The sequence below is a fragment of the Natrix helvetica genome, assembly GCF_964273705.1.
Source record: "Natrix helvetica genome assembly, chromosome: 2".
Classification (NCBI taxonomy): domain Eukaryota; kingdom Metazoa; phylum Chordata; class Lepidosauria; order Squamata; family Natricidae; genus Natrix; species Natrix helvetica.
The window spans coordinates 10,099,148-10,126,924 of NC_138552.1; the positions used below are offsets into that span (position 1 = coordinate 10,099,148).

The following is a 27,777-nucleotide window of genomic DNA, read 5'->3' on the forward strand; positions in this document are numbered from 1 at the left end:
GCATCTTATAATCCGAAAAATACGGTAAGTGCCTGAAGGGCCTCATCCTGTCACCAATTCATATAAGTGGTCTGAAAAGTTGGTGACCCCTGACCCAGATGACTCCATAGACCAGGGGTGTCCAAACTTGGGAACTTTAAGACTTGTGGACTTCAACTCCCAGAATTCTGGGAGTTGAAGTCCACAAGTCTTAAAGTTCCCAAGTTTGGACACCCCTGCCATAGACATACAGGCAGACAGACACCCCTACTGACTCTCCTGGTTTGGCTTTGCAGGAAACAAAGAGCCGCTGGGGGAAACAAGCCACAGCAGCACTCAGAAAATCAGCAAGGCACTGCCAAGCACAACAAAGAACACCAGAAACCCTCACAAGGAGGCCAAGCGCCACACTCCTCGGGGCGATGTGGCCACCATGGCTACAGCCAGAACCGGCGGTGGCATCACAACCAGAAACAACCTCCCAATGACAAAGAGACGCACCGAAACGCCAAAGAGACCGAGAATCTGAAAATAGAAGATACCTCGGTCTGCACGGTGCACATTCCTCTGGAGATGCACCGCAACAACGACGCCCCCGAGAGGCCATCGCCGCAGTACCTCCAGGATGCCGAAAGCAAACGGAAGGACAAGGTCCACGAACGGAAAAACGAGAGACCGAAAGTTAACTTGCTGCAGTCTTCCAAGGACAGGCTACGCCGGAGGCTAAAAGAGAAGGTAGCTGCTTTTGTTCCTCGTTCACTTCTTCTTTTTAAACTTCGCTAAATGTATTAAATTTCAGAAGGAATTAAAATGCACACTAACTACCAAAAACGGGGGAAGGGAAAATTCAAAAGGAGATAAGAGTTAAAAAGTGAAAGGAAAAAAAGGAAAAAGTAGGGAAAGGCATTCAACTTTTCTCAGTACAAATATATATTATCTAAAATTAAGCCTAACATACCGCATTTTTCAGAGTATAAGACGTGCTTTTTTTTCTCAAAAAAGAGGGTGAAAATCTGGGGGCGTCTTATACACTGAATACAGCATTTTTGACCTCCTGAAACCCCGCCCCCGTCACCAAAATGGCCCTGCATAGTCTTTAGGAGGCTTCCAGAGAGCTCCTGGGGTTCCGGGGAGGGCAGAACTGAGCAAAAAACAGGCCGTTTTTTGCTTGTTCCTCCCCCACCCCCCGCAGCCCCAAGGAGCACCTTATAAGCCTCCTAAAGGTTATGCATGCCCTTTTTTTTTGACAAAAGTCGGGGCCATTTTCATGAAAAACGGGCCATTTTGGGGAGGCCTGCAGAATGCAAAAACTTTTTTTTTTTTAATTTACCTCTTAAAAATCTTGGTGCATCTTATAGTCTAAAAATACAGTAACTAATAACTAACTTCAAATTTAGAAGCCTCTACAATATTTCTATAGTCTTCAACAAATCCAGCCATCCAATCATTAATTCAGAAATACCTATCCATCATTATCAAAGCCACTTTGGTCCAGTGGTTAAGGCACCAAGCTAGAAAGCAGGGGACTGAGTTCTAATGCTACCTTAGGCATGAAAGCCATTTGGGTGACTGTGGGCCAATCACTGGGAGATGATGAGTTTCAGTCCCGCCTTAGGCACAAAAGCTAGGTGGGTGACTTTGCACCAATCACCAGGAGACTCTTAGTTCTATCCCAACTTAGCCATGAAAGCTGGATAGGTGACTGGGCCAATCACTGGGAGAGTTTTAAGTTCTAGTCCCGCCTTAGCCATGAAAACCAGCTGGGTGACCTTGATCCTGTCACTTTCTCTCAATCCAAGTCACCTCACAATGTTGGGGTGGGTAAAATAGGAGGAAGGCGATATGGTCACTGCCTTGAATTATTCATAAAAAGCAATAAGGGCAGGATATAAATAAAAACGAATAAATCAGATTGCAAAAATAATCACTAGTTTAAAAATCAACCTAAAAATAATCTTAAAACAAGCATATTATTCCATTTCCACATATCTGTTAATTCATTTTTTTCCATTCCACTTTTTTTGTTACTAATTTTTTACATTTATTACATCTCTCTATATATTTCCTCATTATTATAGCCCTAAAAGGGGGGGGGGGGTGCGTGGTGGCTCAGTGGCTAAGACGCTGAGCTTGTCGATCAGAAAGGTTGGCAGTTTGGCGGTTCGAATCCCTAGCGCTGCGTAATTCTGGGAGTTGAAGTCCACAAGTCTTAAAATTGCCACGGTTAGAGACCCCTAATCTATGTATGTTTCCCTCCTATGAACACTTTCTTTCCACCGCAAGCTGTCTCTCTTATTTGTATTTAAATACAGATGCATGAAATTAATCAGCAGAATTGAAATGCATTTGTTATGTTGTCTGTTGCTTATTTATTTATTAGACAAACTTATATTGCTGCCCAACTCACATACAGTAACTCTGGGTAGTGTACAAGGTTAAAAGTCAACAGTTAAAAAATTTATAGTTTAACTGACTCACTGCCCGCCCCATAGCAGCAACTGTTCTGACCGAGGCTTCCCAAAAGCATGAAGCAAACTCCTGGTCCCGACAAAAACCCCTTTTATTACTTTAATGTGAATTCTGCTCATTCACATCCAGCAAAGTTTTTCAAGGGAGGATTCATAATCACAGACCTTATCTGGCTTGGAGAGCTGACAGGCCGATATCTGCAGAATTTGGCAAGGAGTCTCACAGAGTCAGGAGCCAATTAAGCAAACTAATGGTCTCCTGCAAACTCCACTTCCCTTTCGCTCCTTTTTATTTCCTTTGGGAGGGGCCATTCATTGTCCACTTCTGGCCTTACAACAGCAACAAGAGAATCAAGTTTCTTCAAGAGTTTGCAGAAAACCAACAGGTTGGGGCCAATCTTATCGCTGGGGGAATGATTCTAAAGGGAGGGAGCCACCACAAAGAAGGCCCTTGCTAGTGAGTTAGCTTTTCATAGCCTTATCATAGGGAAATCATGTTGTATTCCAGAAAGAAAAGTGGAACATAAATGATTACTAATATATTGTTATTGCTATTTTACACAAACTATTGCTCTTTAGCTTTATTTTGTCTTGAAAAAGCCATGTTTAATGTCCCTGTTTAATTTTTCTTCGGCTTCAGCAAAACCAGCACACTGTCCTGTAATACCATGTTCTGCCTCTAAGTGTCACTTTATATTATTTGTTGATTTTGCTTTCTAGTGATCAGAGCTAATTTTAGTTTTGACCCAAATAATTTCACTTCCACATTCAAGAAAGTCCCCACTTAAAACAGTGTCCTGGACATCAGTTCACAAATCTTAGCAAACCAACCATAGCCCACTCATTCCTCGTGCCAACTTACCTGACCAGCCAGCTAATTAAAATTAGCATGCAATTTTACCTCCAACATTGGAGGGGACTTTAATTATTTATCACACCATGGAATGAATAATTTAATGAAAATATAATTCATCATGTAATTCATCATGAAAATGATGAGCAGAAATTCAGTGGACATGGCTTCAGTATTATGGACGTCAGTATTGTGGTTTTTTTTTTTTGAAGGATTATTCATTCCTTTAATTGCTGTCTGCCATAACAGGCATTAAAAGTGCAGAGTTTCTGCCCAAAAAACAGAGCCTTTTTTTTACACTCCAAGGTCTGTGAAAAAATGTTTTTTTCAGAAGTTCTTGGATATTAGAATTTGTCGGTTAAAAAAATGCAGATAGTCTCCAACCTGCAACCACAATTGAGCCCAAAATTTCTTTGGCCAAGCAAGACATTTATTAAGTGAAATTTGCCCCATTTACGACCTTTCTTGACACATTTGTTAAGTGAATCACTGCAGTTGTTAAGTTAGTAACGTTGTTACATGAATCTGGCTTCCCCATTGACTTTACTTGTTGGGAGGTTGCAAAAGTTGATCCCACGACCCGGGACACTGCAACCGTCATAAGTATGAGTCTGTAGCCAAGCATCTAAATTTTGATCCCCTGTCCATGGGGATGCTGCAATGGCCGTAAATGTGAAAAGCAGTCATAAGACACTTTTTTCAGTGCCATTGTGACTTAGAATGTTCATTAAATGAACTGTTGTAAATTGAGGATTACCTGTAGGTCAATTGAAGAATTTGAAAGGAAATCATTTACATGGATTGTGGTATTCTGTGAAGATGCATCGCTATCTCCACAGAACACCAGAATAGAGTAGAGATTCGCTAGAAATTGAGACCAGGTGAGAACCGCCACTAAAAATATGCTCCTATTTTCATAATATGGCACCCTGAAAATGCATGGAGCTGAGGGGGTGCAGTGGTTAGAGTGCAGTACTGCAGGCTACTCCAGCTGACTGTGAGCTGCAATTCGGCGGTTCAAGTCTCACCAGACTCAAGGTTGACTCAGCCTCCCATCCTTCCGAGGTGGGTAAAATGAGGACCCAAATTGTTGGGGGCAATAGGTTGACTCTTTAAACTGCTTAGAGAGGGTTTTAAAGCACAGTGAAGCGGTATATAAGTCTAAGGGCTATTGCTATTGCCCTCCCTCCCTTCTCTTCCCAGTGGTTAGAATGCAGTATTGCAGGCTAATTCACTGCTGACTGCCAGCAGTTCAATTCTGACCGGCTGAAGGTTGACTCAGCCTTCCATCCTTCAGAGGTAGGTAAAATGAAGACCCAGATTGTTGGGGGCAATAGGCTGACTCTGTAAACCAGTTAGAGAGGACTGTAAAGCACTGTGAAGCAGTATATAAGTCTAAGGGCTATTGCTATTGCCCTCCCTCCCTCCCTTCTCTTCCCAGTGGTTAGAATGCAGTAGTGCCAGCAGTTCAATTCTGACCGGCTCAAGGTTGACTCAGTTTTTTCAGTGCCGTGGTAACTTCAAACAGACTTTCAATGAACTGTTGTAAGTTGAGGATTACCTGTACTGCAGAAAGCAGGTCTTCAGTGTGCATGCAGCTTCGGTTTTTTTAGCCCTGGTGGCGCAGTGATTAAAATGCAATAGTGCAGGCTAAGTCTGCCTCAGCCTTCCATCCTTCTGAGGTCGATAAAATGAGAACCCAGATTGTTGGGGGCAAGAGGCTGACTCTGTAAACCGCTTAGAAAGGGGGCTGTAAAGCACTGTGAAGCGATATATAAGTCTAAGTGCTATTGTTATTGGGACCACAAATCCCAGAATTCCCTGGATGGTTTTAGATTGATCAGGCAGGTTTCTATGCTAGCTTTTTGTTTGATGCCTCCTAACCGTCATGGCTTGTCCCAAAGTGCTGATCCGTGTTCTCTTCTCTTTCTCCCTCCGTGTCTCCCTTGCGTAACAGATGCCTTGTCTTTCCCTTTTCACGGATCAGGACGAAGTGGTGGTGGAGTCCACGGACCCACAAAGGAACAAAATGGACAAATTAATTGAGATTCTCAATAGCATGAGGAATAACAATAGCAGCGGGGTGGACTCCAAGCTCACCAACTTCATGGAGGAAGCCCAGAATTCCACCAATTCCGAGGAGATGCTGGGGGAGATCGTCAAGACCATCTACCAGAAGGCCGTGACCGACCGCAGCTTTGCGTGCACGGCGGCCATGCTGTGCGACAAGATGGCTCTCTTCATGGTGGATGGGACCAAGTTCCGGAGTCTCCTTCTCAACATGCTTCAGGTAAAGCGGATAAAATTATGGCTTTGGCGCCTTCAGGCGTTCCTTCCCTGACGGGGTGAGATGTCCATACACCATCTGGCTGTGCTTCAAAAGCAAGCCATCATTCCTTTGGCACCCAATTAATTTTAGAAAAACAAAAACAGCAGGGAGAAAGGGAAGGGGCGGTGGCATTTCTGTTTGTTGACATGATGCGTTTCATGGTTACTGGGAACCGTTATAATTTTTATAGACACCGCCGTCCTTCTCCGGACCTATTTTAAACGATCCCTTTAGCAAACACTCAGTTTCTCGAGGTGCGATTCTTCTCTGTTCTGCATATGGGGAGAGGGGGAAGGCTTTTTTGGGTGGGGGGGGGAAAGGGTTGAAAGGCTGTCTCTGTTGATCTACAGAGGGACGGAAGGTTTCCCTCCCCCCCTTCCCTTTTGCTTTGAACGTTGGCTTGAGCTCAAAAGAGCCAGCAAACGACATGGTTTTCTATAGGGTTTTTCATCACATTTGAGTAAATATGTACGACTCCTAAGGCCCCATGAGGTGAAAGAGCTAGCAGGGGAAGGAAAAACCTCAAGCAGGGCCCAGGGAACAGGAGGAGTTGCAAAAGGTTTGTTGGGAAGGAAGATTGAAACATTTGGAGAACTGGATTTATTGTACTGACTTAAAATAACCAGCTAGCTGTTTATTTAGACTAGGAAAAAAAGGGATGGGATGGAACAGAATAGAATACTTTATTTGGCCAAGTGTAATTAGACACACAATGAATTTGTCTCCGCTGCAGGAGCTCTCAATTTACATGCAAAGCAACAGAGTAATAACAATCATAATAATGATACCAATAAGAGGGGGTAATAGAGAAGATGACAAGGATAAGAATAATAATACAACCATACAACGTGGATAACTAGACAAAAGATAATACTGTGAGGATTAGGTGTTCAGCAGAGGGAGGGGGCGGGGGGAATTGTCCCACTGTCTAGTTGTTTTGGCATGCGATGCCCTGCGGCAGTTTCCCGAGGGGAGGAGTTAAAACAGTTTATGTCCAGGATGTGAGGGGTCTGTAGATATTAGGGAATGATTTGCACAATTCTGATCTTTCGAAAGCAAAGGCTCGACCCTGAGTTAGGTCCAGCCTGGCTGTTCTCACAATCTTAACTTGTAATAGGGATGCACTTTTTAAAAAAGCCTCTTTGTTTCAGCTTCTTGGTGCACATCAATACAATAATACAATACAAATACAATAGTAGAGTTGGAAGGGACCTTGGAGGTCTTCTAGTCCAACCCCCTGCCTAGGCTGGAAACCCTATACCGTTTCAGTCAGATGGCTATCCAGCATCTTCTTAAAGACTTCCAGTGTTGAGGCATTCACAACTTCTGGAGGCAACTTCTGTTCCACTGATTAATTGTTCTAACTGTCAGGAAATTTCTCCTCAGTTCTAAGTTGCTTCTCTCCTTGATTAATTTCCACCCATTGCTTCTTGTTCTACCCTCAGGTGCCTTGGAGAACAGTTTGACTCCCTCTTTGTGGCAACCCCTGAGATATTGGAACAATGCTATCATGTCTCCCCTAGTCATTCTTTCTCTTAAGCTAAACATACCCAGTTCCTGCAACCGTTCTTCATCTGTTTTAGTCTCCAGTCCCCTAATCCTCTTTGTTGCTCTTCTCTGCACTCTTTCTAGAGTCTCCACATCTTTTTTACATCGTGGCGACCAAAACTGAATGCAGTATTCCAAGTGTGGCCTTACCAAGGCATTATAAAGTGGTATTAACACTTCACGTGATCTTGATTCTATCCCTCTGTTGATGCAGCCTAGGACTGTGTTGGCTTTTTTGGCAGTTGCTGCACACTGCTGGCTCCTATTTAAATGGTTGTCCACTAGGACTCCAAGACATCAATCTGGCATGACTTCAGGGTATTGACCACACAGCATCAGATTTCCCCCTTATCTTCCTGCTCTATTTCTCTGCTACTCTCCCTTTGCTATGTTTTTCCTTTGCTGCTGGAATTCCTTGTACAGTACAGCTAAGAAAAGGGGCGAAGAGACAAATCTTGCGCACAGGGCCCATATCCGTATGTAATACTCCCACCAAGACTGAAAGGATGTTTGGGGAGCTCCTTTGGCTACCTTCCCTCTCTCAAAGGGTTAGGAGACCAGGAGAAGAGTGCAGAGAATAGCAACAAGAGTGATTAGGGGCCTGGAGGCTAAAACATATGAGGGACGATTGCAAGGTGTGTCTAGTTTAATGAAAAGAAGGACTAAGGGAGACATGATAGCATTGCTCCAATATTAAAGAGGCGACCACAAAGACGGCTTGACCTATTCTCCGAAGCACCTGAAGGCAGGAGAAGAAGCAATGGATGGAAACTAATCAAGGAGAGAAGCAACTTAGTTCTAAGGGAGAAATTTCCTGACAGCAGGGACAATCTTTCAGTGGAACAACTTGCCTCTAGAAGTTGTGGTTGTTCCAACATTGTTCCAACAGAGGAGGTGTTTAAGAAGAGATTGGGCAACGATTTGTCTGAAATGGTGTAGGGCAGGTGGCACGCAGAGCCATTTGTCAGGGCATGCAAGGCGCTGCCCTGTCAGCTGGCCAGCTGAGTTCACCCTTTTTTTAAGCCATTTTTCGCCCTCCCCAGGCTCCAGAGGCTTTATAGGAGCCTGGGGAGGGCGAAAAGAGCCTTCCCCACCCCTTGGACGCCCTCCGGAGGCTTCATGAGCTTCCATGAAGCCTCCGGAGCGCAAAAAAACGGCCCTATGGGCAAACCAGACGTTCAGAAACGGACTTCCTGTTTAGTCGGAGGGTTGTTTTGAGCGCTCCGAAGGCTTCAGGGAAGCCTCTTGAAGGTCCCTGAAGCCTCCGGGGGGCTTCCGGGGGGGCTGGGGAGGCTCTTTTCGCCCTCCCCAGGCTCCTATAGAGCCTCTGGAGCCTGGGGAGGGTGAAAAAAGCATGCAAAAATGGGGAGGTCGCACTTGTAGTGCGCGCGTGCGCACTGGGGGGGTTGCGCATTGCATTACGGGTGCGGCACACCTGCACACAGCCCCCCTGCGCTGCCCCCACTTATGGCACGCAAGCCAAAAAAGGTTCGCCATCGCTAGTGTAGGGTTTCCCCATGCTTGAACAGGGGGTTGGACTAGAAGACCTCCAAGGTCCCTTCCAGCTGTCAGAGCTTGTTGCAAACAAATCAAAATCCAGAAAGCACATACAGATAACTGATTCAGCTGGATTTCATTAACTTCGTTATATATATATAAGAATAGATGAATCAATGTACAATACCAACAGGTGATTCTTCCAAGTAAACACAAGGCAGGAGAGTTACAGGCAAACACAAGCAGTTAGTTTCATTTCAGCAGAGAGGCTGCTAGTTTACTTCTCAGAGCAGCAGGCCATACAGCTAAGCCAGACTTCTTACTTAAGTTTCTGTTTCAATTCTCTGCACAGACTCAGATCTGCCTAAGCTCCCATTGGCTGACTTAGTTGCTATGCACATTCATTGGCTGAACTTGTTATGTCTCTCCCAGTCATGAATATTCTAACACCAACTCTGTGAGGAGCTGGGATTCGTTTTTGTGGTCGTAGCACCGACAAATGAGCAGGAGCAATGGTGGGTTCCTCTCCCTGTCGCTACTGGTACGGTGCTCATGGGGCCGCGCGCCCTTTCGTGCACACGTGCTGTGCATGCATGCGCACTCCACTGCCCCACGACATCCAGCTGCATGTTGGCGCTCGCGTAGGGGCCACATGCTGTGTGCGCATGCGCAATTGGCCTGTTGCTTTAAAAACTGGTACAGAACGTGGGCGGGTGGGTGGGCCAAACAAGCCACCATACTGGTACGCTGTCAGCTGCTCTCCGCTACTACCGGTATGGGGCTGTACCGGCTGGAGCCCACCACTGAGCAGGAGAATCCAAAAGATCAGAGATGGGCAACTATGGCCCCTTGATGACCTGTGGGCCCCAACTCCCAGAATTCCTGAGCTGGTTGGCTCAGGAATTCTGGGAGTTGAAGTCCAAAGGTTGCCAAGGGGCCATAGTTCCCCATCCTGGCAAAAACGATGCTTAGGTTATTTTGTGCTCTGTTGAGAGCTGGATTAATTTTCCCCGTCACCTGCTACTCAGTCACGTAGGAGCTGCTTGGAACTCAGTAGCTTTGTGCCATCTGGACAGAAAAACAGTCCTTGTAGCTTAGCTTTCTTCCCCCCCCCACCCTTTTGTTGCCTGCCCCCTTGCTGACCTGGAGCCATGAAAGCAAAGCCCCCCCCCCTCGCAACCCAAAGTCTGTTGAAGAATGAGAGACATCTCGCACGAGCTTTAGGCGATAGACGTCCCCAATGACTCTTTTTCTCTCTCAAGCAATCCACCACCCACAAATAATCTGTTATCATCCCTGTCAAAGGGGAGGGGGGCTGTGGGGGGGGTGGGAGGATCTGCTGTTTCTTGTAGATTGGATGAATCCTGGGATTAGCTCTGCCTGTGTGTGTGGTTGTGTGTGTGTTGGGTTTTCTACATTGCTGAACAGATGGCTGCAGAAACATTGGAGAAAAGACCCCATGAGATGCAGAAGGGAGCAAGACAACACATTTTTATCACAGCATCCCATCTTTCCCACCTGGTGGATAAACAGCTTCTGGAGCAGATTCCTGGTCCAGTGTATATTTGGGTCTCTTTTTATGGCTGGGTTAAATAGACCCAATTCTTATTTTGTTCCCAAACAGGGAGTAGCTTTGCTCTTCTCCATACCAGTGCAAAAATCTCAGGTCTACTTATATCCCGATAGATCTCATGATGAAATTCATTTTTTTTTAACTACTGGTTCTGTGGGCGTGGCTTGGTGGGCATAGCAGGGGAAGGATACTGCAAAATCTCCATTCCCACCCCACTCGGGGGCCAGGCAAAGGTGGAATTTACCGGTTCTCCGAACTACTCAAAATTTCTGCTACCGGTTCTCCAGAACCTGCTGGATTTCACCCCTACAGCATGATTTATATGTTAAAATGTTGGTTTAGGAGGTAACTCTGAATCCATCATCAGCCATGGGTACCGCCTGGGCGATGTTTTTTTTTTTTTTTTAATTTAGTTCGTCAAACGTGTACAAGATAACAGGTATAAGGATAAACATCGACATGAACATAGAAAATGAGTACAAATAAACGGGGACAGGAGGACAGTTAGGCACACTGGTGCACTTATGCACGCCCCCTTTACAGACCTCGTAGGAATGGGGTGAGGTCCACGGTAGACAGTTTAAGGTTGAGACTCTGGGAATTTGAGGCTGTAACAACCGAGTCAGGTAGAGCATTCCAGGCGTTGACCACTCTGTTGCTGAAGTCGTATTTTCTGCAATCGAGTTTGGAGCGGTTTACCTTGAGTTTGTATCTATTGTTTGCCAGGGTATTATTGAGGTTGAAGCTGAAATAGTCCATTTCGAGCCTGGTGGCATAATAATTCTATTGTGGGCAGAGGAGTGGAGGACTCTTCTCGTGAAATACCTCTGGACCCGCTCAATTGTGTTAATGTCCGATATACAGTGTGGATTCCAGGCAGACGAGCTGTATTCTAGTTACCTGCGGGATCGCATCCTACCCCATACATCCCTGCGACCAATTCGCTCCCACAGAGAGGGACTCCTCCGGGTGCCGTCCACTAAGCAATGCCAGCGGGCGGCGCCCAGGAGTAGGGCCTTCTCTGTGATGGGGCCAGCCCTCTGGAATGACCTCCCCCCCGACATTAGGACTACAACTGATCTCCGCTCCTTCCGCAAGAAACTCAAGACCCACCTGTTCCAACTAGCTGGCCTGGCTTAACTACATCTCTATTCTCTATTCTCTATTCTCTAATCCTCCTGGCAATTTTTTAAATCTTAGGGTAGTTTTTAAGGTTATTTTAATTCTATTATTATTGGCATGTGGCAGCCGTGGCAAGGGGGGCGTTCCACCAGGTTCGCCTGGTGCGCCAATTGCGCCCCCTACTGGACCGGAGTGCCCTGCGCACAGTCACTCATGCGCTGGTGACGTCTCGCCTGGACTACTGCAATGCCCTCTACATGGGGCTTCCCTTGGGACGCATCCGAAGACTGCAGCTAGTACAGAATGCAGCCGCGCGGGTTATCATGGGGAGTACACGTTACTCCCACGTAACACCGCTCCTGCGCGAGCTGCACTGGCTACCTGTGGCCTTTCGGGTGCGTTTCAAGGTATTGATTACCATCTTTAAAGCGCTCCATGGCATAGGACCTAGTTATCTGCAGGATCGCATCCTACCACACACGTCCCTGCGACCTATCCGCTCACACAGGGAGGGACTCCTCCTGGTGCCGTCCGCTAGGCAGTGTCAGCGGGCGACACCTAGGAGTAGGTCCTTCTCTGTGATGGGCCCAACCCTCTGGAATGACCTCCCCCCCGACATTCGAACCACCACCGACCTCCGTTCCTTCCGTCAAAAGTTAAAGACTCACCTGTTTCAATCAGCTGGCCTGGCACTCTCTTAGTTTTACCTCCCGGGGATTTATTTTAATTGGGTTTGGGTTTTAATTGGGGATGTTTTTAAGGTTTTAACTGCTTTACTTTAAGATACAGTCTTCTAACCTCCTCATTTAATTTAAGATTTGTGTATTTATATTTATTCCTATGTATTTGTGTTTTAATTTGACTGTACACCGCCCCGAGTCCCTTTCGGGAGAGGGGGCGGTCTAGAAATCTAAATAAAGTAAAGTAAGTAAAGTATTATTTTATGAAATGTAATATTGTGTTATGAGTTTTTATACCTCCTCCATGCAACATAAAATATATATCTTTGATTGTACGCCGCCCCGAGTCCCTTCGAGGAGAGGGAGCGGCTAACAAATCTAATAAAATGAAAATGAAATGAAATATTCGAGGATTGGTCTGGCAAAGGTTTTGTATGCCCTAGTTCTGTGATAGCGAACCTATGGCATGCTTGCCACAGGTGGCACGCGGAGCCATGAGCCATCAGCTCCAGCACACTTCCAGAGGGTCGGGGAAGGCCGTTTTCGCCCTCCCCAGGCTTCAGGAAAGTCTCCGGAGCCTGGAGAGGATAAAAACTCCCCCCCCACACACGCAGGGGGGTCTTACACGCATGCGCAGGTGGGCGGGGTGCAGTGAATTGTGGGCACACACCTGCGCGTAAAACCGCATGCGCACACAATTTTGGCACCCCTTTACAAAAAGGTTCGCCATCACTGCCCTGGTTTGCAATGCAAAGTTACCGGAGAAGAAGTTGGGCCAGTGGGCTGCCGCTTAACTCAAGCCACCCCACAAGGTTTGTTGATGTGGGGAAAACTTGAATAAAGGATGCTGTGTTCTTATGAGGTGTGATGTCTGCCCAAGCACTTCTTCCACATCTAGCCTTACCGAGGCATTATATAAAGGAGTAAATCTTCACGTCATCTTTATTCCCAATTGTAGAAGCTGAAAGCTATTTTCCTTGGGAAGCTTCTGTTGGCCATTGTTATAAATATGAGCCCTCCCCGTCTCAGGGCTGCGTGGAGCCAGGAGGTTAACAGGCCTGCCTGCAAACTCCGGGGATGTAACATAAGTTAAAGTTAAATTCCTCTGCTGAAATGTGCAGTCTCTTTATAGCTGAGAGGTGTCTGCTTCTGAACTATGCACAGAGAAGGGTATTATTAGAGCAAGCCTCACTGGTTGTAACAGAACCCTGTACTCCTTAGCAACCATTTCCAACAACATGTCAAACAGAAGGATGTGATACCTTTCAGGAAAAAAATGGGTAGGTGGGCTGGGCTTAGAGAGAGAAAGACCCAAACAAGCAGGTCTCTTCCCTGTTTCCAGGACCGCCGGATTGTTGCAAAAGAGAGAGGCAAACAAATGCAGAAAACTTTTCCGAAACAATTCTTACTGTGACCGAGTTGTTATGTCTTGTCATTATCAAGTAAACAATGGACAGAATCCAAGAGGATATTTTTAATGAATGCATTCAAAGCCTTCCTTGACGGTTGGTCTGCCGATGGCTTGATCTGTAATTCTTTCATCTCCAACCAGCCGATGGGTGTTTTATGCCTTCCATTTTTTCCGTAGATTGAATGAACTATAGATTTGTGTTTTGCTAAGACAATGTTTATCTAATCTATTGGCTGCAATCTTTTGGCTGCACTGATAATGTTACCTAGTTTAGATAATGAAATGTCTGCAAGAAAACAATACAATACAATAGTAGAGTTGGAAGGGACCTTGGAGGTCTTCTAGTCCAACCCCCTGCCTAGGCAGGAGACCCTATACCGTTTCAGACAAATGGCTATCCAGCATCTTCTTAAAGACTTCCAGTGTTGGGGCATTCACAACTTCTGGAGGCAACTTCTGTTCCACTGATTAATTGTTCTAACTGTCAGGAAATTTCTCCTCAGTTCTAAGTTGCTTCTCTCCTTGATTAATTTCCACCCATTGCTTCTTGTTCTACCCTCAGGTGCCTTGGAGAACAGTTTGACTCCCTCTTTGTGGCAACCCCTGAGATATTGGAACAATGCTATCATGTCTCTCCTAGTCATTCTTTCTTTTAAGCTAGACATACCCAGTTCCTGCAACCGTTCTTCATATCTTTTAGCCTCCAGTCCCCTAATCATCTTTGTTGCTCTTCTCTGCACTCTTTCTAGAGTCTCCACATCTTTTCTACATCTTGGCGACCAAAACTGAATGCAGTATTCCAAGTGTGGCCTTACCAAGGCATTATAAAGTGGTATTAACACTTCACGTAATCTTGATTCTATCCCTCTGTTGATGCAGCCTAGAACTGTGTTGGCTTTTTTGGCAGCTGCTGCACACTGCTGGCTCCTATTTAATTGGTTGTCCACTAGGACTCCAAGGTCCCTCTCACAGTTACTACTAAAACAACAAAGCTCAGAGAGCACCAAGCTCCCCTCATTTCAACCTTGAGCTAAAACTACTCTCCTTTATTGGAATCTCTTGTCTTCCCTTGTTTGCAGTCCCAAAGACACCCTAAGTAATATGGATCCTTAGAGGAAGGGGAAAAAATGCCCATCCAATCCCTTTTCGATCAAAGTCTTACTATTTTACCTTATTTCATAAATACCTTTTACATTTCTAAGGATGAATATTTTGAAATGCTTTACCTGCAAAGTATCATGCAATAAAATCATAACAACAGTGTCATTTTGTGCTTTGCCTCAGAAACCACAGGCTATAGTAAAGTACGTCATTTGTATGATGTCACAGTTCAGAAGATGAGTTCTAGTCCAGCCTCACCCAAGGAAAATGTTGCTTAGCATAACCAACCGTTTAGGATTGCTGTGGGCGAAAAAATGGAAGAATAAGAGTTGTGAATGCCACCTTATGTTCATGGAGAATAGATAGAATCGAATGGATGGATGGATGGATGGATGGATGGATGGATGGATGGATGGATGGATGAAATACTCCATCACTGGAGGTTTTTAAATAGAATTGGACAGCCAGTCTGTATTTTTAAATTTTTAGGGGTATGTTTTTTAGTTGATTTTAACTTTTATTAATCTGTACAGTTGAATTTAGGTTTAATTCGCTTTTAAGGGAATATATTTAAGGGTATTTATCTTTTGTATCTGTTTTAATGAGATGCCTGTACACCGCCCCGAGTCCCTTCGGGGAGAGGGGGCGGTCTATAAATTTTGAAAAATAAATAAATAAATAAATTTATCTAAAATGGTATAGGGCCTCCTGCTTTAGCAGGGGGTTGGACTAGAAGACCTCCAAGGTCCCTTCCAACTTTGTTGTTATGAATTAATTAATTAACTAATTCATTATTTGGATTTGATCCACCTGTTGACTGTTTTGGGGGATTAACATGAGACCCAATCTATTAGGAAGCTTGCTTGCATTAACCCCATTAAAATGAGAAGCAGTGTTAGCATTTTCCATCCTTAAATCACCTTGGAGGGTGTTGTGAGTGCATGTCTGATCATTCTTAGGCTGCATAGTCTTTGGCTCAGAATCTGGGACTTGCCATCGCAACAGGTCATGTTTCTAAGTGGCTAAAGTGGACCCAGACCAGTGTTCTTCGAAGTTGGCAACTATGCTGTGTTAAAATGTGTCCCCAGGCTGGCTGGGGACTTCTGAAGGTTGACCTCCACACATATTAAAGTTGGCAGGTTTGAAAAACACTGGGGTACATTTATTTTTATTTTTTTTTGCTGCAGATAGCAGTGCAATTCTATGATCAGAGCCTTCAGTAAAACTTCCCCTCCTATTCATTTTTAGCCATGTGCTTTTAACAGCACTCAGCACTTCTGTGGAGAGGAGTATCGTGTTTTTTTTTAAAAAAGCAATGCCTTAAAGTAGTCTAGATCGTCTTCAACTTACAACCAGTCACTTAACAACCATTTGAAGTTACAGCAGACTTCCCCAGAGGCTGGATGTGGGGTGGGCTGCTAGGGGCTCGCAGGGATTCGGGAGAACCTCTAGCTAAGATTCTGTGCAGTTCAGAGATCCCCAAAATCCCACTCTTGGCTGGCCCCGCCCATCCCTACCCTCCTAGGAGTCCCCACGCGGCCTGTTTTGGATGCAGTTAAGTGCAGGGCGCACACCAAGGCTCGGGGAGGGTGAAAAACGGGCCTACCGGAAGTTCAGGAAGACCGGAAACAAATCCATTTCTGGCCTCCAGAGGGCCTCTGGAGCCTGGGGAGGCTGTTTTCTCCCTTTCGGAGGCTCGAGGAGAGCCTCCGGAGCCCGGGGAGGGCAGAAAGCCCCCCCCCACCGTGGTGCAGGAGGGGCCCACTAGGCCATGCCCACCATGGCCACGCCAACCCAGAGAGCCCCTTGCTAAAATTTTTGAAGCCCACCCCTGCCCAGAGCTGCTGACAACCCAATTTCGAAGGTCCAGTAGCCACGTGCTTTCTTCCCCCCCCCCCGATGGTCACATGATCACATTTTGGGTGCTTGGCAACCAGCCCATGTTTATGATCGCGAGTTAGGATGTTTTTGCCAGAAACTGGTGTTTACTTCCAGTTTACAGCAAAAAAAACCCGGCCAATTGGCCCCCAATGGGTTCATTCAACGGCCACCACCACGTTCACTTAACAACCAGAATATTCACTAAATAACCAATGCAAAAAAGGTCATAAAATTGGGCATAGTCACATGGTGATCAGTTTAACGACTGGCAAGACATGCAACTGTAATTCCAGGCTCAATTACGGTCGTAAGTCAAGGATTACCATCCCAAACAAAGGGAGGCAGAATGCACATTTTTCAGTGTTGTGTTTTCTGATTCTTTCTGAACTGGTTTTATTGAAAGTTTCATGGTTTCTGATTGGGGGGAGGGAGGCGCTTTGCAAGTCTTCTCTTTGTTATTTATCCAGAGGAATCATTTTTGTGAGTGATCTGTGATTAGTTGCAACGGGGGGGGGGGGGGGGGGAGAGGATCCACTGATTTAGATTAGCTAGAAAGTAGGAAATCCGACAATTCTAGGTAACATCAAATCACACTTCACAGCTGATTGTCGCCCAGTTGATTGTCGGAAATACCAGTTTACCTGAACCAGTAGCATTCCACCTCTGGTTCCACCGATCCTCAGAGATCTCTAGTCAGTATGAAAATCACTGCTCCCATATTGGCATAAAAACGTATCTTGCGATTGAAGATCCCAAATGGCACCCAATAGTTTGAATTGCTTTTAACGTTAATTTGCCGCCCTGTCTACCTGATCACAAAGCTGAAACCGCTGGGAGACGGGCAGCCTTGCAATCAGAGACAGCCTGGATCATATTGGAATTTGCAGCATCCAAGTGACAGGTTACGGAAGAATCCAGAATGTTCTCTTTGGCCATATCAACATCCCTGCTAAAACCTTTTAATGCCTGTATCAGATGTCATAAACCATTGACTCAAGAGCCTACACTTTAAAAAAAACACCTCAGTTTTCCTATATGTGGCAAAGGCTTTACTGAATTTGTTCCCACCACTGCTACCACCGTCTTGTGAACTCCAATATTTATTAATTAATTCTATTTTTATTCCAATTTTATTACTTTATATTACTTTATACCCAATTCTCCTTGCTCCTCCTAGTTTCCATACAATTTTCCCCTCCTGTGAGGTGCGTTGGACTGACCCAAAGACACCCAGTCAGTTTTCGGGCCTAAGGCAGGACTAGAACTTACTGTCTCCCAGTGATTGGTCCAAAGTCATCCAGCCAATTTTCATGCCTAAGGTGGAACGAGAACTCCCAGTCTCCTGGTTTCTAGCCTGGTGCCTTAACCACTAGATCAGGAGCCAGCAACCCATGCAGTGGTGGGTTACGACCGGTACGGTACGGTACGGGCGTACCGGTGCCTGCCGGGAGCACCGTGTACCATTCCAGTACGGTGCTCCAGAGGGCCCACCTTCCCGCCCAAGCTCCTTACCGATATTTGAGCTCTTCGGTGCTTCAGCGCACATGCACAAGAGCATACGGCGCCTGCGTGACACTCCGCTGAGCAGTTGGAGCGTCGCGAAGCATCGCAGGAGGTAAGGACGCATGCGCGCGCTGCACACATTCATGTGGACACCGGGCCCCGTTGCACCATACCGGTTGCAACGGGATCCAGAACCCACCACTGAACCCACGGCTCTGGAGCCGCATGTGACTCTTTCATCCCTCTGCTGTGGCCCCCTGACGCTGGTCGGCGCCACAATTTTGAGAGGAAGTTCCGGTTGGTGCGGGGGGGGGCGGGAGAGAAGACTCTATGGCAAAGGGCGGGTTTTCCGGTCAGCTCCACAATGGATAGGGCTTTCAGTTACAACAGGTAGAGGATAAAGGACACCGCCCTAGGAGGAGACTCTATGGCGGGGGAACTGAACTTCCAGTCAGCTCCAGAATTGAACTTCCAGTTAGGACTTTTGTGGCTCCCGGAGTTTTCTTTTCTGTGGGAAACGGGTCCAAATGGCTCTTTGAGTGTTTAAGGTTGCCGACCCCTGCACTAGATCAAAATGATTCAAATAGCCCTCCTGGTCAGTTCTTGTTAGCATCTCTGTGTAAAGCTTCCACCTGGTTCTTTTCTTACCTGTAGATCAGGGGTGTCCAAACTTGGGAACTTTAAGACTTGTGGACTTCAACTCCCAGAATTCCCCAGCCAGTCTTAAAGTTCCCAAGTTTGGACACTCCTGCTGTAGATGCTTTGGAGAATAGATCTGCTCCCTCCTCTCGATGATATCCTTCCTATAGGGGAAAGCTGCTATTCGGTCTCCCTTTAGCTTTCTCTCCTTCTTTCAGCCAAACATACCAAGTTCCCTTCATTGGTCTTTGCAGTTAAGGCCCATGTCCCCCTGATGCCGTATAAGCAGAAGTCGTCTGTGAGAGTCAGTTCTCACCCAATCAGTGAAAGACAACATGGTCGCAAATCTGACCACTTTGCCAGGAACAGAAGGAGATACCATATTTTTCGTAGTATAAGACGTACCTTTTTCCCTCAAAAAAGAGGAAGAAAATCTGGGTGCGTCTTATACACTGAATGCATCATTTTTGACCTACTGAAACCCCGCTCCCTTTTGCAAAAATGAACGTGCAGAGGGTATGGAAGGCTTGCAAAGTGCTCCTGAGGGCTGGGGAGGGCAACAATGAGCAAAAAATGGATCGTTTTTGCTCATTTTTGCTCCTCACAGCCCCCAGGATCACTCTACAAGCCTCCCAAAGCCTCTGCATGAGCTTTTTTCTTTTGCAAAAAGTGGCCCATTTTTTGCTCGTTTTTGTACCCCCCCCAATCCCCAGGAGCACTCTACAAGGCTCCCAAAGCTCTGCGTGCCCATTTTTTGGTGGTTGTTGCAAAAAATGAGGCGTGCAGAGGGTTTGGGAGGCCTGCAGAGTGCAAAAACATTTTTTTTTAATTTGCCTCTCCAAAATCATGGTGCGTCTTATATTCTGCTGCGTCTTATAGTCTGAAAAATACGGTACGTAGGTCAACCAGTCCAAAACACCCCATCCAAATGGACAGAAAGGGAAACCAGACCAAATTTGGGGGGGTGGGGAGTTGGATCATTGTTTCTATTTATAGGGCTTTTTCTTCCATCTCACCGCAGTCGCTGGGATCCTTGCTTGCTGCAATAAATATTATTTATGAAAATGTCTGGGTTTCTTGTGGCTCGCTTGCGGGTTTGTTTAAGTGGTTTCTTCCGTGCAGTGGGGTAAATCCCGACAGCATCAGCAACTGCTGTGATCCCAAAGCAAGCCCTGTATAGCTAGAAACAATATTCAAAGCCGGTTGTGTGTCGCCTTTTTCTATCCTTTGTTTTTGTAACGTTAGGATTTGCTCGCTTATTGTTTCCACTGATTGTGTGGGAAGTCGCCGTGATATTTTCCGCAGAGCTCCAGAAGATGCCCATGTGTCTCAGCCTTCCATCCTTCTGAGGTGGGTAAAATGAGGACCCAAATTGTTGGGGGAAATAGGCTGACTCTGTAAACCACTTAGAGGGGCCAGTAAAGCTCTGGGAAGCGGTATATAAGTCTAAGGGTTATTGCTATTGCCGTCCCTCCATCCCTTCTCTTCCCAGTGGCTAGAATGCAGTATTGCAGGCTAATTCACTGCTCACTGCCAGCAGTTCGATTCTGACCGGCTCAAGGTTGACTCAGCCTTCTATCCTTCTGAGGTGGGTAAAATGAGGACCCAAATTGTTGGGGGAAATAGGCTGACTCTGTAAACCACTTAGAGAGAGCTCTAAAGCACTGTGAAGCGGTATATAAGTCTAAGTGCTGTTACTATGCCTGTGTTGAGCACGGGTGGGCAATTCATTTTCTGAAGGACCACATGAGAAACTGGGTCTGGCCCAGCCATCATCTGTGCCATTTTTTCCTCCTTCTAATCTCCCGATAGGCTGCCCCCTCTATGCTTTGTTAATGTTACCTGAGCCTCTTGCACCTGGATCCAAACAGATCAAGTGAGCCATCAAGAAGCTGGTATTAAGTGTCCAGCCAGCCACGGGGTTAGGGAGCTGTCACAGGGCATAAGAGGAACGATGGCACCTCTCGGGCTGGATGCATCAGAGAAGCAGCTCATTCAAATAACCTTTCGGTCACCCCGAGCCAGGATGGGACCACGGGAGCCGATGGGTTTGGATTGACTCCTGTCTAGTCAATTAAGCTGGCCGGAGAATCTCTGGCACGCAAAGCAGCAAAGGGCTGAAGCTCAGCCTAAGACAAGCACGTCTGGCAGGCAGTTGAGGGAAGAGGTTGCTGATATTGGCTAGGCTGGAGAAGGCCTTACACACATACAAACACACACATACAACTGCATTCCTGGCAGTTCCCAGCTACGGAAAATTTGCTTGCCACGTTATGTAAGTCTGACCTTGCCCTTTCTCTCAAGTGCCCCTTGGATTCAGACCCTGAAAGGGAATCTGGAGAAAGGGGCGAATCAATCCACTCTCATCCAGGGAAACTGAGGCAGCTGGACGGCCGACGGTGTGTTGAGAGGGGATGGAGCCATGTGCCGTAATCCCCAGCTTGGCTGGATAGTCACTGGATATTTTTGGGCAAGGTGTTCCCTTTTGGACTCGGCTTCTTCCCTCTTTTTATTGGCCAAAGGTGAGGAAGGGTAGACAGGGAGTCCTCGACTTATGACCACAAAACTAAACCCAAAATTTCTAGAACAAACCAGAGGGAGGCTGAACGAGAGCCCCGCTTTATTTGTAATAAGAAGACAGACTCACTTGTAGCAAGTTCTGCTTTGGCCTCTTTATGTCACGGGTTCTTTAATGTATAGCCAGGTCAGTGGGCTACAAAACTCAAAGACCACACACACAACCCCATTTGGCTTGGCCTCTAGGCAGGGGTGGGATTCAGCCGGTTCGGACCGGTTCAGGTGAACCGGGCGCTAATTTTACATCTAGTTTGCCGAACTGGAAATTGCAAGGACTGGCTGGCCTCGCCCACCCCTCTCGTCCCAGGAGTCTCCACGCAGCCTGTTTCTGGCCTCTGGAGAGCCTCCGGAACCCAGGGGAGGCCGTTTTTGCCCTGGAGGCTCAAGGAAAGCCTCACCCACCATGGCCATGCCCACCCAGCAACCCGGCAGAAAACCAGTTGCTAAAATTTTTGAATTCCACCTCTGCCTCTAAGCCAGAGGTCCCCAACTCCCCGGCCATGTCCTATTAGGAACTGGGCCGTGTGAGTAGTGGGCCAGGGCACGTGCACATGTGCAACTCGGCTTGCACAAGCGGCAGCGCATGAGCCAGCATGCCACTTGTGCGGTCCAGTTCCCCTCTCCTCCTCCTCAGCCAGGCCGTCAAGCCGCAAGCTCTAGGTAGCTTACCTACACGTACTCAAATGCGACTTTCCCACTATTGCAGCAACCCCCAACCGTTTGGCCACCACCAAGAACTGGTTCCATGGAGAAAGGTTTTTCTGTGGACCGGAGGGGGCGTGGTTTTGCATGCTGCATCCCGCGGATGGAACTTCACTTGTTTCCGTGGCCCAGTCGCTGTCATGCCATGGAACAGTGCCAGTCCAGAGACCGGAAGGTTAGGGTTAGGGTTAGATTCTATTATATCTTTTGTAACTCCGCGCTTCTCTTGGTGAGCTTTATTTCTGGAGAACAACACAGGTAAAATCGACAACCACAATTGAGCCCAAAGTTTTCATTGCTAAGTAATATAGTTGAAGTGAATTTTGTGACCTTTTTTTTTTTGCCACACTTTGTTAAGTGGATCACTGCAGTTGTTAAGGGAATCTCACTTCCCCATTGACTTTCCTTGCCGGAAGGTCGCAACAGGTTATCCCAGGACACTGCAACCATCATAAAGGCATGCCAGTCACCAAATATCCCAATGTTGGTCCCATGACCACGGGCTGCTGCCACAGTTATAAGTGTGAAAAATGGAATAAGTCAGTTTTTCTGTGCTGTTGTAACTTTGCAGAGTCACTAAAAGAATGATTGTATGTCAAGGACCAATTGCAATAATTATATGTAGCTAAGTGAGACATAGGGACACGGTGGCCCACTGGCTAAGATGCTGAGCTTGTCGATCAGAAAGCTCGGCAGTTCGGCGATTCGAATCCCTAGCGCCACGTAACCGAGTGAGCTCCCGTGACTTGTCCCAGCTTCTGCCAACCTAGCAGTTCAAAAGCACATAAAAAATGCAAGTAGAAAAATAGGGACCACCTTTGGTGGGAAGGTAACAGCGCTTCATGCGCCTTCGGCGTTTAGTCATGCCGGCCAGATGACCACGGAGACGTCTTCGGACAGCGCTGGCTCTTCGGCTTTGAAACGGAGATGAACACCGCCCCCTAGAGCCGGGAACGACTAGCACATATGTGCGAGGGGAACCTTTGCCTTTAAGTGAGACATTTGTTAAGTGAGTTTTGCCCCCTTCTATGACCTTTTCTTGCCACAGTTTTAAGTGTATTGTTGCAGTTGTTAAGTTAGTGGCACAGTTGTTAAGTAAATCTGGCTCCCTATTGACTTCGCTTGTCACGAGGTCGCAAAAGTTGATCACATGATCCCAGGACATGGCAAGCATCATAAATATCAGTCAGTTGCCAAGTATCTGAATTCTGATCCCAGGGATGCGACCACGGTCGTCAGTAGGAAAAGCAGTCATAACTCACTTCTTTCAGTGCCCTTGTAACTTCGAACGGTCACTAAACGAATGGTTTTAAGTCGAGGACTACCTATGTCTGTATCTTTAAATGATCCCGCCACGAGGCATCAATGAAATTCAAGGCAATAATTGGCTTCCTGGCTTTTCCCCACCAAAAGCTTATCATGCCAAGACAGCAATGAATACCTTGGGATATGTGTCAGCCCTTGGGACCCCAGGGGGATCTGGGGAGAAGCTTAGTGCCTTCCCCCCTCCCTGTGTGGTTAGATTGTAATTACTATTATTGGAGATTATCTGCTAGACAGATGGAGGGCTGAGTTAAGGTGTGTGTGTGTGTGTGTGTGTGTGTGTTTGTTTGTTTAAATGCATACTTAGTGATGGTTTCAATGAAGCCAGGCAAGCACAATTGACAGATGCTTGAAATGGTGAGTTAGCTCAAAAACATGGATTTCCTCAATCAAACCCTTGAGAAACGCCTTTCCCCTATCCTCTCCCTACCCTCTCCCTCCCTTCTGCCTCCCCTTCCCTCTCCCTCCCTCCCTCCCTCCCTCCCTTCTGCCTCCCCTCTCCCTCCCTCCCTTCTGCCTCTCCTTTTCCTCTCCTCTTCCTATCCTCTCCCTCCCTTCTGCCTCCCCTTCCCTCTCCCTCCCTTCTGCCTCCCCTTCCCTCTCCCTCCCTCCCTTCTGCCTCTCCTTTTCCTCTCCTCTTCCTATCCTCTCCCTCCCTTCTGCCTCCCCTTCCCTCTCCCTCCCTCCCTTCTGCCTCTCCTTTTCCTCTCCTCTTCCTATCCTCTCCCTCCCTTCTGCCTCCCCTTCCCTCTCCCTCCCTTCTGCCTCCCCTTCCCTCTCCCTCCCTCCCTTCTGCCTCTCCTTTTCCTCTCCTCTTCCTATCCTCTCCCTCCCTTCTGCCTCCCCTTCCCTCTCCCTCCCTCCCTTCTGGCTCTCCTTTCCCTCTCCTCTTCCTATCCTCTCCCTCCCTTCTGCCTCCCCTTCCCTCTCCCTCCCTCCCTTCTGGCTCTCCTTTCCCTCTCCTCGCCCTCCCTCCTTCCTTCTGCCTCACCTCTCCCTCTCTACTTTCTACCTCTCCCTCCCTCCCTTCTGCCTCCCCTCTCCCTGCCTCCCCCCTCTCTCTCCTTTCCCTCCTTCCCTTCTGCCTCACCTCTCCCTCTCTACTTTCTACCTCTCCCTCCCTCCCTTCTGCCTCCCCTCTCCCTGCCTCCCCTCTCTCTCTCCTTTCCCTCCTTCCCTTCTGCCTCCCCTCTACCTCCCTCCCTGCCTCCCCCCGTCCTTTCCCTCCCTCCCTGCCTCCCCCCTCTCTCTCTCCTTTCCCTCCCTCCCTTCTGCCTCCCTCTCTGCTTCTCCTCTCTCTCTCCTTTCCCTCCCTCCCTTCTGCATCCCCTCCTATCTCATCTCCTCTCCCTTCTGCATCCCCTCCTTTCTCATCTCATCTCCTCTCCCTTCACTTCCCTTTTTTATCTTCCCTTTCCTTCGCTTTCTACTTCTTTTATCTCCCCTTCCCAAGGAAGATTTGATGTACAGAAGAATGATATATTACTGTTAATACAGGCAATGCCACCATCTAGGGGAACGGAATAATCTGACGCAGATTCTAAGCATTTTGAAGACTAGCAAACTTTATCCAGGCACAAGGTTTCATCAGAGCAGCAATCTGTTCATTTCATCAGAAGAAGTATCATCAGAGATTGCTATTGCGGGGGCTTTAAATACAGAGAGTTAAAAGGTAGGAGGAAGTGGTGAGCAGAAGGAACCTGGTGGGAAGCTAATGGGTTTATGGAATAGCAGAGATTGAGGGGAGAATTTCCCAGGACAGGAGGACAGGAGGGTTGGGTGACTTATCTCATTAGTTAGAAAATGTAATTAGCTAAGATCCTGCTCAGGTCTCCTTTAATGGATTGGAATTTGTTTAATGGATTGGAATTCAGTGGTCCCTCATTGTACAGGTGGCCCTTAACTTGAGCCCAACTTTTCTGTTGCTAAGTGAACTTCGTCCCATTTTACGATCTTTTTTTTTTTTTTGGCACCGTGAATCACTGCATTTGTTCAGTCAGTAGCACGGTTGTTAAGTGAATCTGGTTTTGCCATTGACTTTGCTTCTTGAAGGTTGCAAAAGCTGAACCCGAGACTCTGGAAACCATCATCGATACATGCCAGTTGCCAAGCATCTGAGTTTTGATCACGTGACCATGGGAAAATCTCTGGTCCTTCCAGCTGCTGTTGAACCACAACTGGCACGAGCAGCCGCGTGGGATGGAGCGAAGCGTAGTTCTTCATCTGAAGGACCTTAACTTCCCCGTTTCCTCCATAAAGTGAATTCCCACAGTCGACGCGCTTGTCCGTGTTCTTCTGACTTGATAAGACATCCTGGGGTATTTGTGAGCGTTGAAGTCCACCCATCTTAAAAGCTGTCAGAGTGGACAAACCCTGAGCTAAGGTGAAGAACATGACGGTCTGAGGAACATGGCTTTTGGAGGTCCTTCAGACAGAAGGTGGCGCCAGTTGTAAGCTGTGTGTACACCCTGCGCCCAAGCTCTGCGGCTTCTCCTGTGTGAACTCCTTTAGTGTTGGGCGATTGTTTGAACCTGCTCTGGGTTTTGCAAATGCCATTCTTTTCTTTTTTTAAAAAAAAATGCTTCGTTAAATGGCAGTCAAAGTGGTACTGGGCAGATCAAAGGTAAAGATAGAAGCACGGGGGAAAGGCGATAGGTGTAGGTTCCTAGGAAATATGACAGCAGCTAATGAGCAGAAAGCATATCCTTCATTCACTCTGGGTTGTTTTTTTTGTTTTTTTTTTGGAAAGTATGCATAATATTGGTGCAGGCCATAATTTGATCCAGCTTGACATTCTGGCAGGCACCCCCAAGGTCTGAACCGCATGAACGGTTTCCTTTTTAACCCAAGTAATGAGAATGGTTTACGTAATTCAAAGTACTTTGCAGAACATGGACTAATTAAGTTTTCCCTGGAATTGGTTGCAAACCCAGGGCCTGGAAACAGGCCGGCTTGATTGCCACCCCTGTTGAGTGAAAGTCTGTCGGCATCATGAGACCATTAAGAAAACTTTCAGGGAAAAACATGGACCGGACACCATGTTTGATGGGAGTTCCTGAGCAAAGGCACGTCAAATGCAAACTCACCCTGCTGGGTTCCATGGCTAAGGCGGGACTAGAACTCACAGTCTCCTAATGATTAGACCTGTGATGGCAAATCTATGGCATGTGTGCCACAGGTGGCACGCGGAGCCATTTGTTAGGGCACGCGAGGCGTTGCCTTGTCAGATCCAGTGCGCATGTGCATGCTAGCCACCTGACTTTGGCCTTCTTTTAAGGCTGTTTTTCGTCCTCCAGAGCCTTCAGGAAGCTTCAGAGGGCAAAAAACGCCCCTACGGACAAACCCGATGTCACCGTTCCCGAACTTCCGGTTTGGCTGTAGGGCTGTTTTACACCCTCCGGAGGCTACAGGGAAGCTCCTGAAGCCTCTGGACGGCTTCCGGGGGGGGGGGGCTCTGGAATATGGGGAGGGGGGAAAATTGTGCCAAAAGTGGAGGGGGTGCTGGTCGCGCGTGCATGCACACTGGGGTCACGCGCATAGCATTATGGGTGTGGGCACGCCGGCACACAACCCCCCTGCACTCCCCCCACTTTTGCCACGCGATCCAAAACTGTACTGCAGAAAGCAGGTCTTCAGTGTGCATGCAGCTTCGTTTTTTTTAGCCCTGGTGGCGCAGTGATTAAAATGCAATATTGCAGGCTAAGTCTGCCCACTGCCAGGAGTTCGATCCTGACCGGCTCAAGGTTGGCTCAACCTTCCATCCTTCTGAGGTCGATAAAATGAGGACTCAGATTGTTGGGGGCAAGAGGCTGACAGTTGTAAACCGCCCAGAGAGTGCTGTAAAACACTATGGGTATATAAGTCTAAGTGCTATTGCTATGATGAAGTAATTTTACTGCAACTGTGAGCTTCTGTCCTCAGCAACTTCCTGAACGCCACAATTAGCCTTTGCAAAGTTGAGATTTATTATTGAGTCTGGCCTAAATCCCGACGGCGCTCATTATATCAGCTCATTAAAGAGGAGGTATGCATGCTAAGTACACATATTTCTTAGAGAAGCCTACTCTCTCTTTGTATCAATAAAACCGGCGGGATGAATGGGCAAAGGTATACAGAAAGATCATTGCTGTGCCCAAGAATAACACAAAAATAAATTCTTTTGAGGGTCTGAAATTGGGCAGAGATTGCAATGAAGGAAGCAAGTGCTTTGAAATGAATTATACGTGAGTGTAAGCTGGCGTAGCCAAAGTAGGAAAGAGAACTATGTGAGCAAGTGCCCACTGCCTAGCATTTGGAGGCCGGTATGTCTATGTGTAGAAGGGTGTGTGTAAAAGGTGGCTCAGTGGCTAAGAAGCTGAGCTTGTCGATCAGAAAGGTCGCCAGTTCAGCGGTTCGAATCCCTAGCGCCACGTAACAGAGTGAGCCCCTGTTACTTGTCCCAGATTCTGCCAACCTAGCAGTTCGAAAGCAAATAAAAATGCAAGTAGAAAAATAGGGACCACCTTTGGTGGGAAGGTAACAGCATTCCATGTGCCTTCGGCGTTTAGTCATGCCGGCCACATAACCACGGAGACGTCGTCGGACAGCGCTG

General features: G+C 47.1%; 1 protein-coding gene across 3 annotated transcripts in view; it reads left to right on the plus strand.

Annotated features, from left to right (window-relative positions):
- CTIF (cap binding complex dependent translation initiation factor) overlaps positions 1 to 27,777 on the plus strand; it is a 175,437-nt gene that overhangs the window by 120,502 nt on the left and 27,158 nt on the right. For 2 of the 3 annotated variants that reach the window (XM_081942537.1, XM_081942539.1), the window contains exons 8-9: positions 276 to 714; positions 5,258 to 5,590. In XM_081942537.1, the coding sequence (XP_081798663.1) occupies positions 276 to 714; positions 5,258 to 5,590 (772 nt within the window). The remainder of the gene's footprint in view (positions 1 to 275; positions 715 to 5,257; positions 5,591 to 27,777) is intronic. The other variant, XM_081942538.1, reaches the window with a different exon arrangement.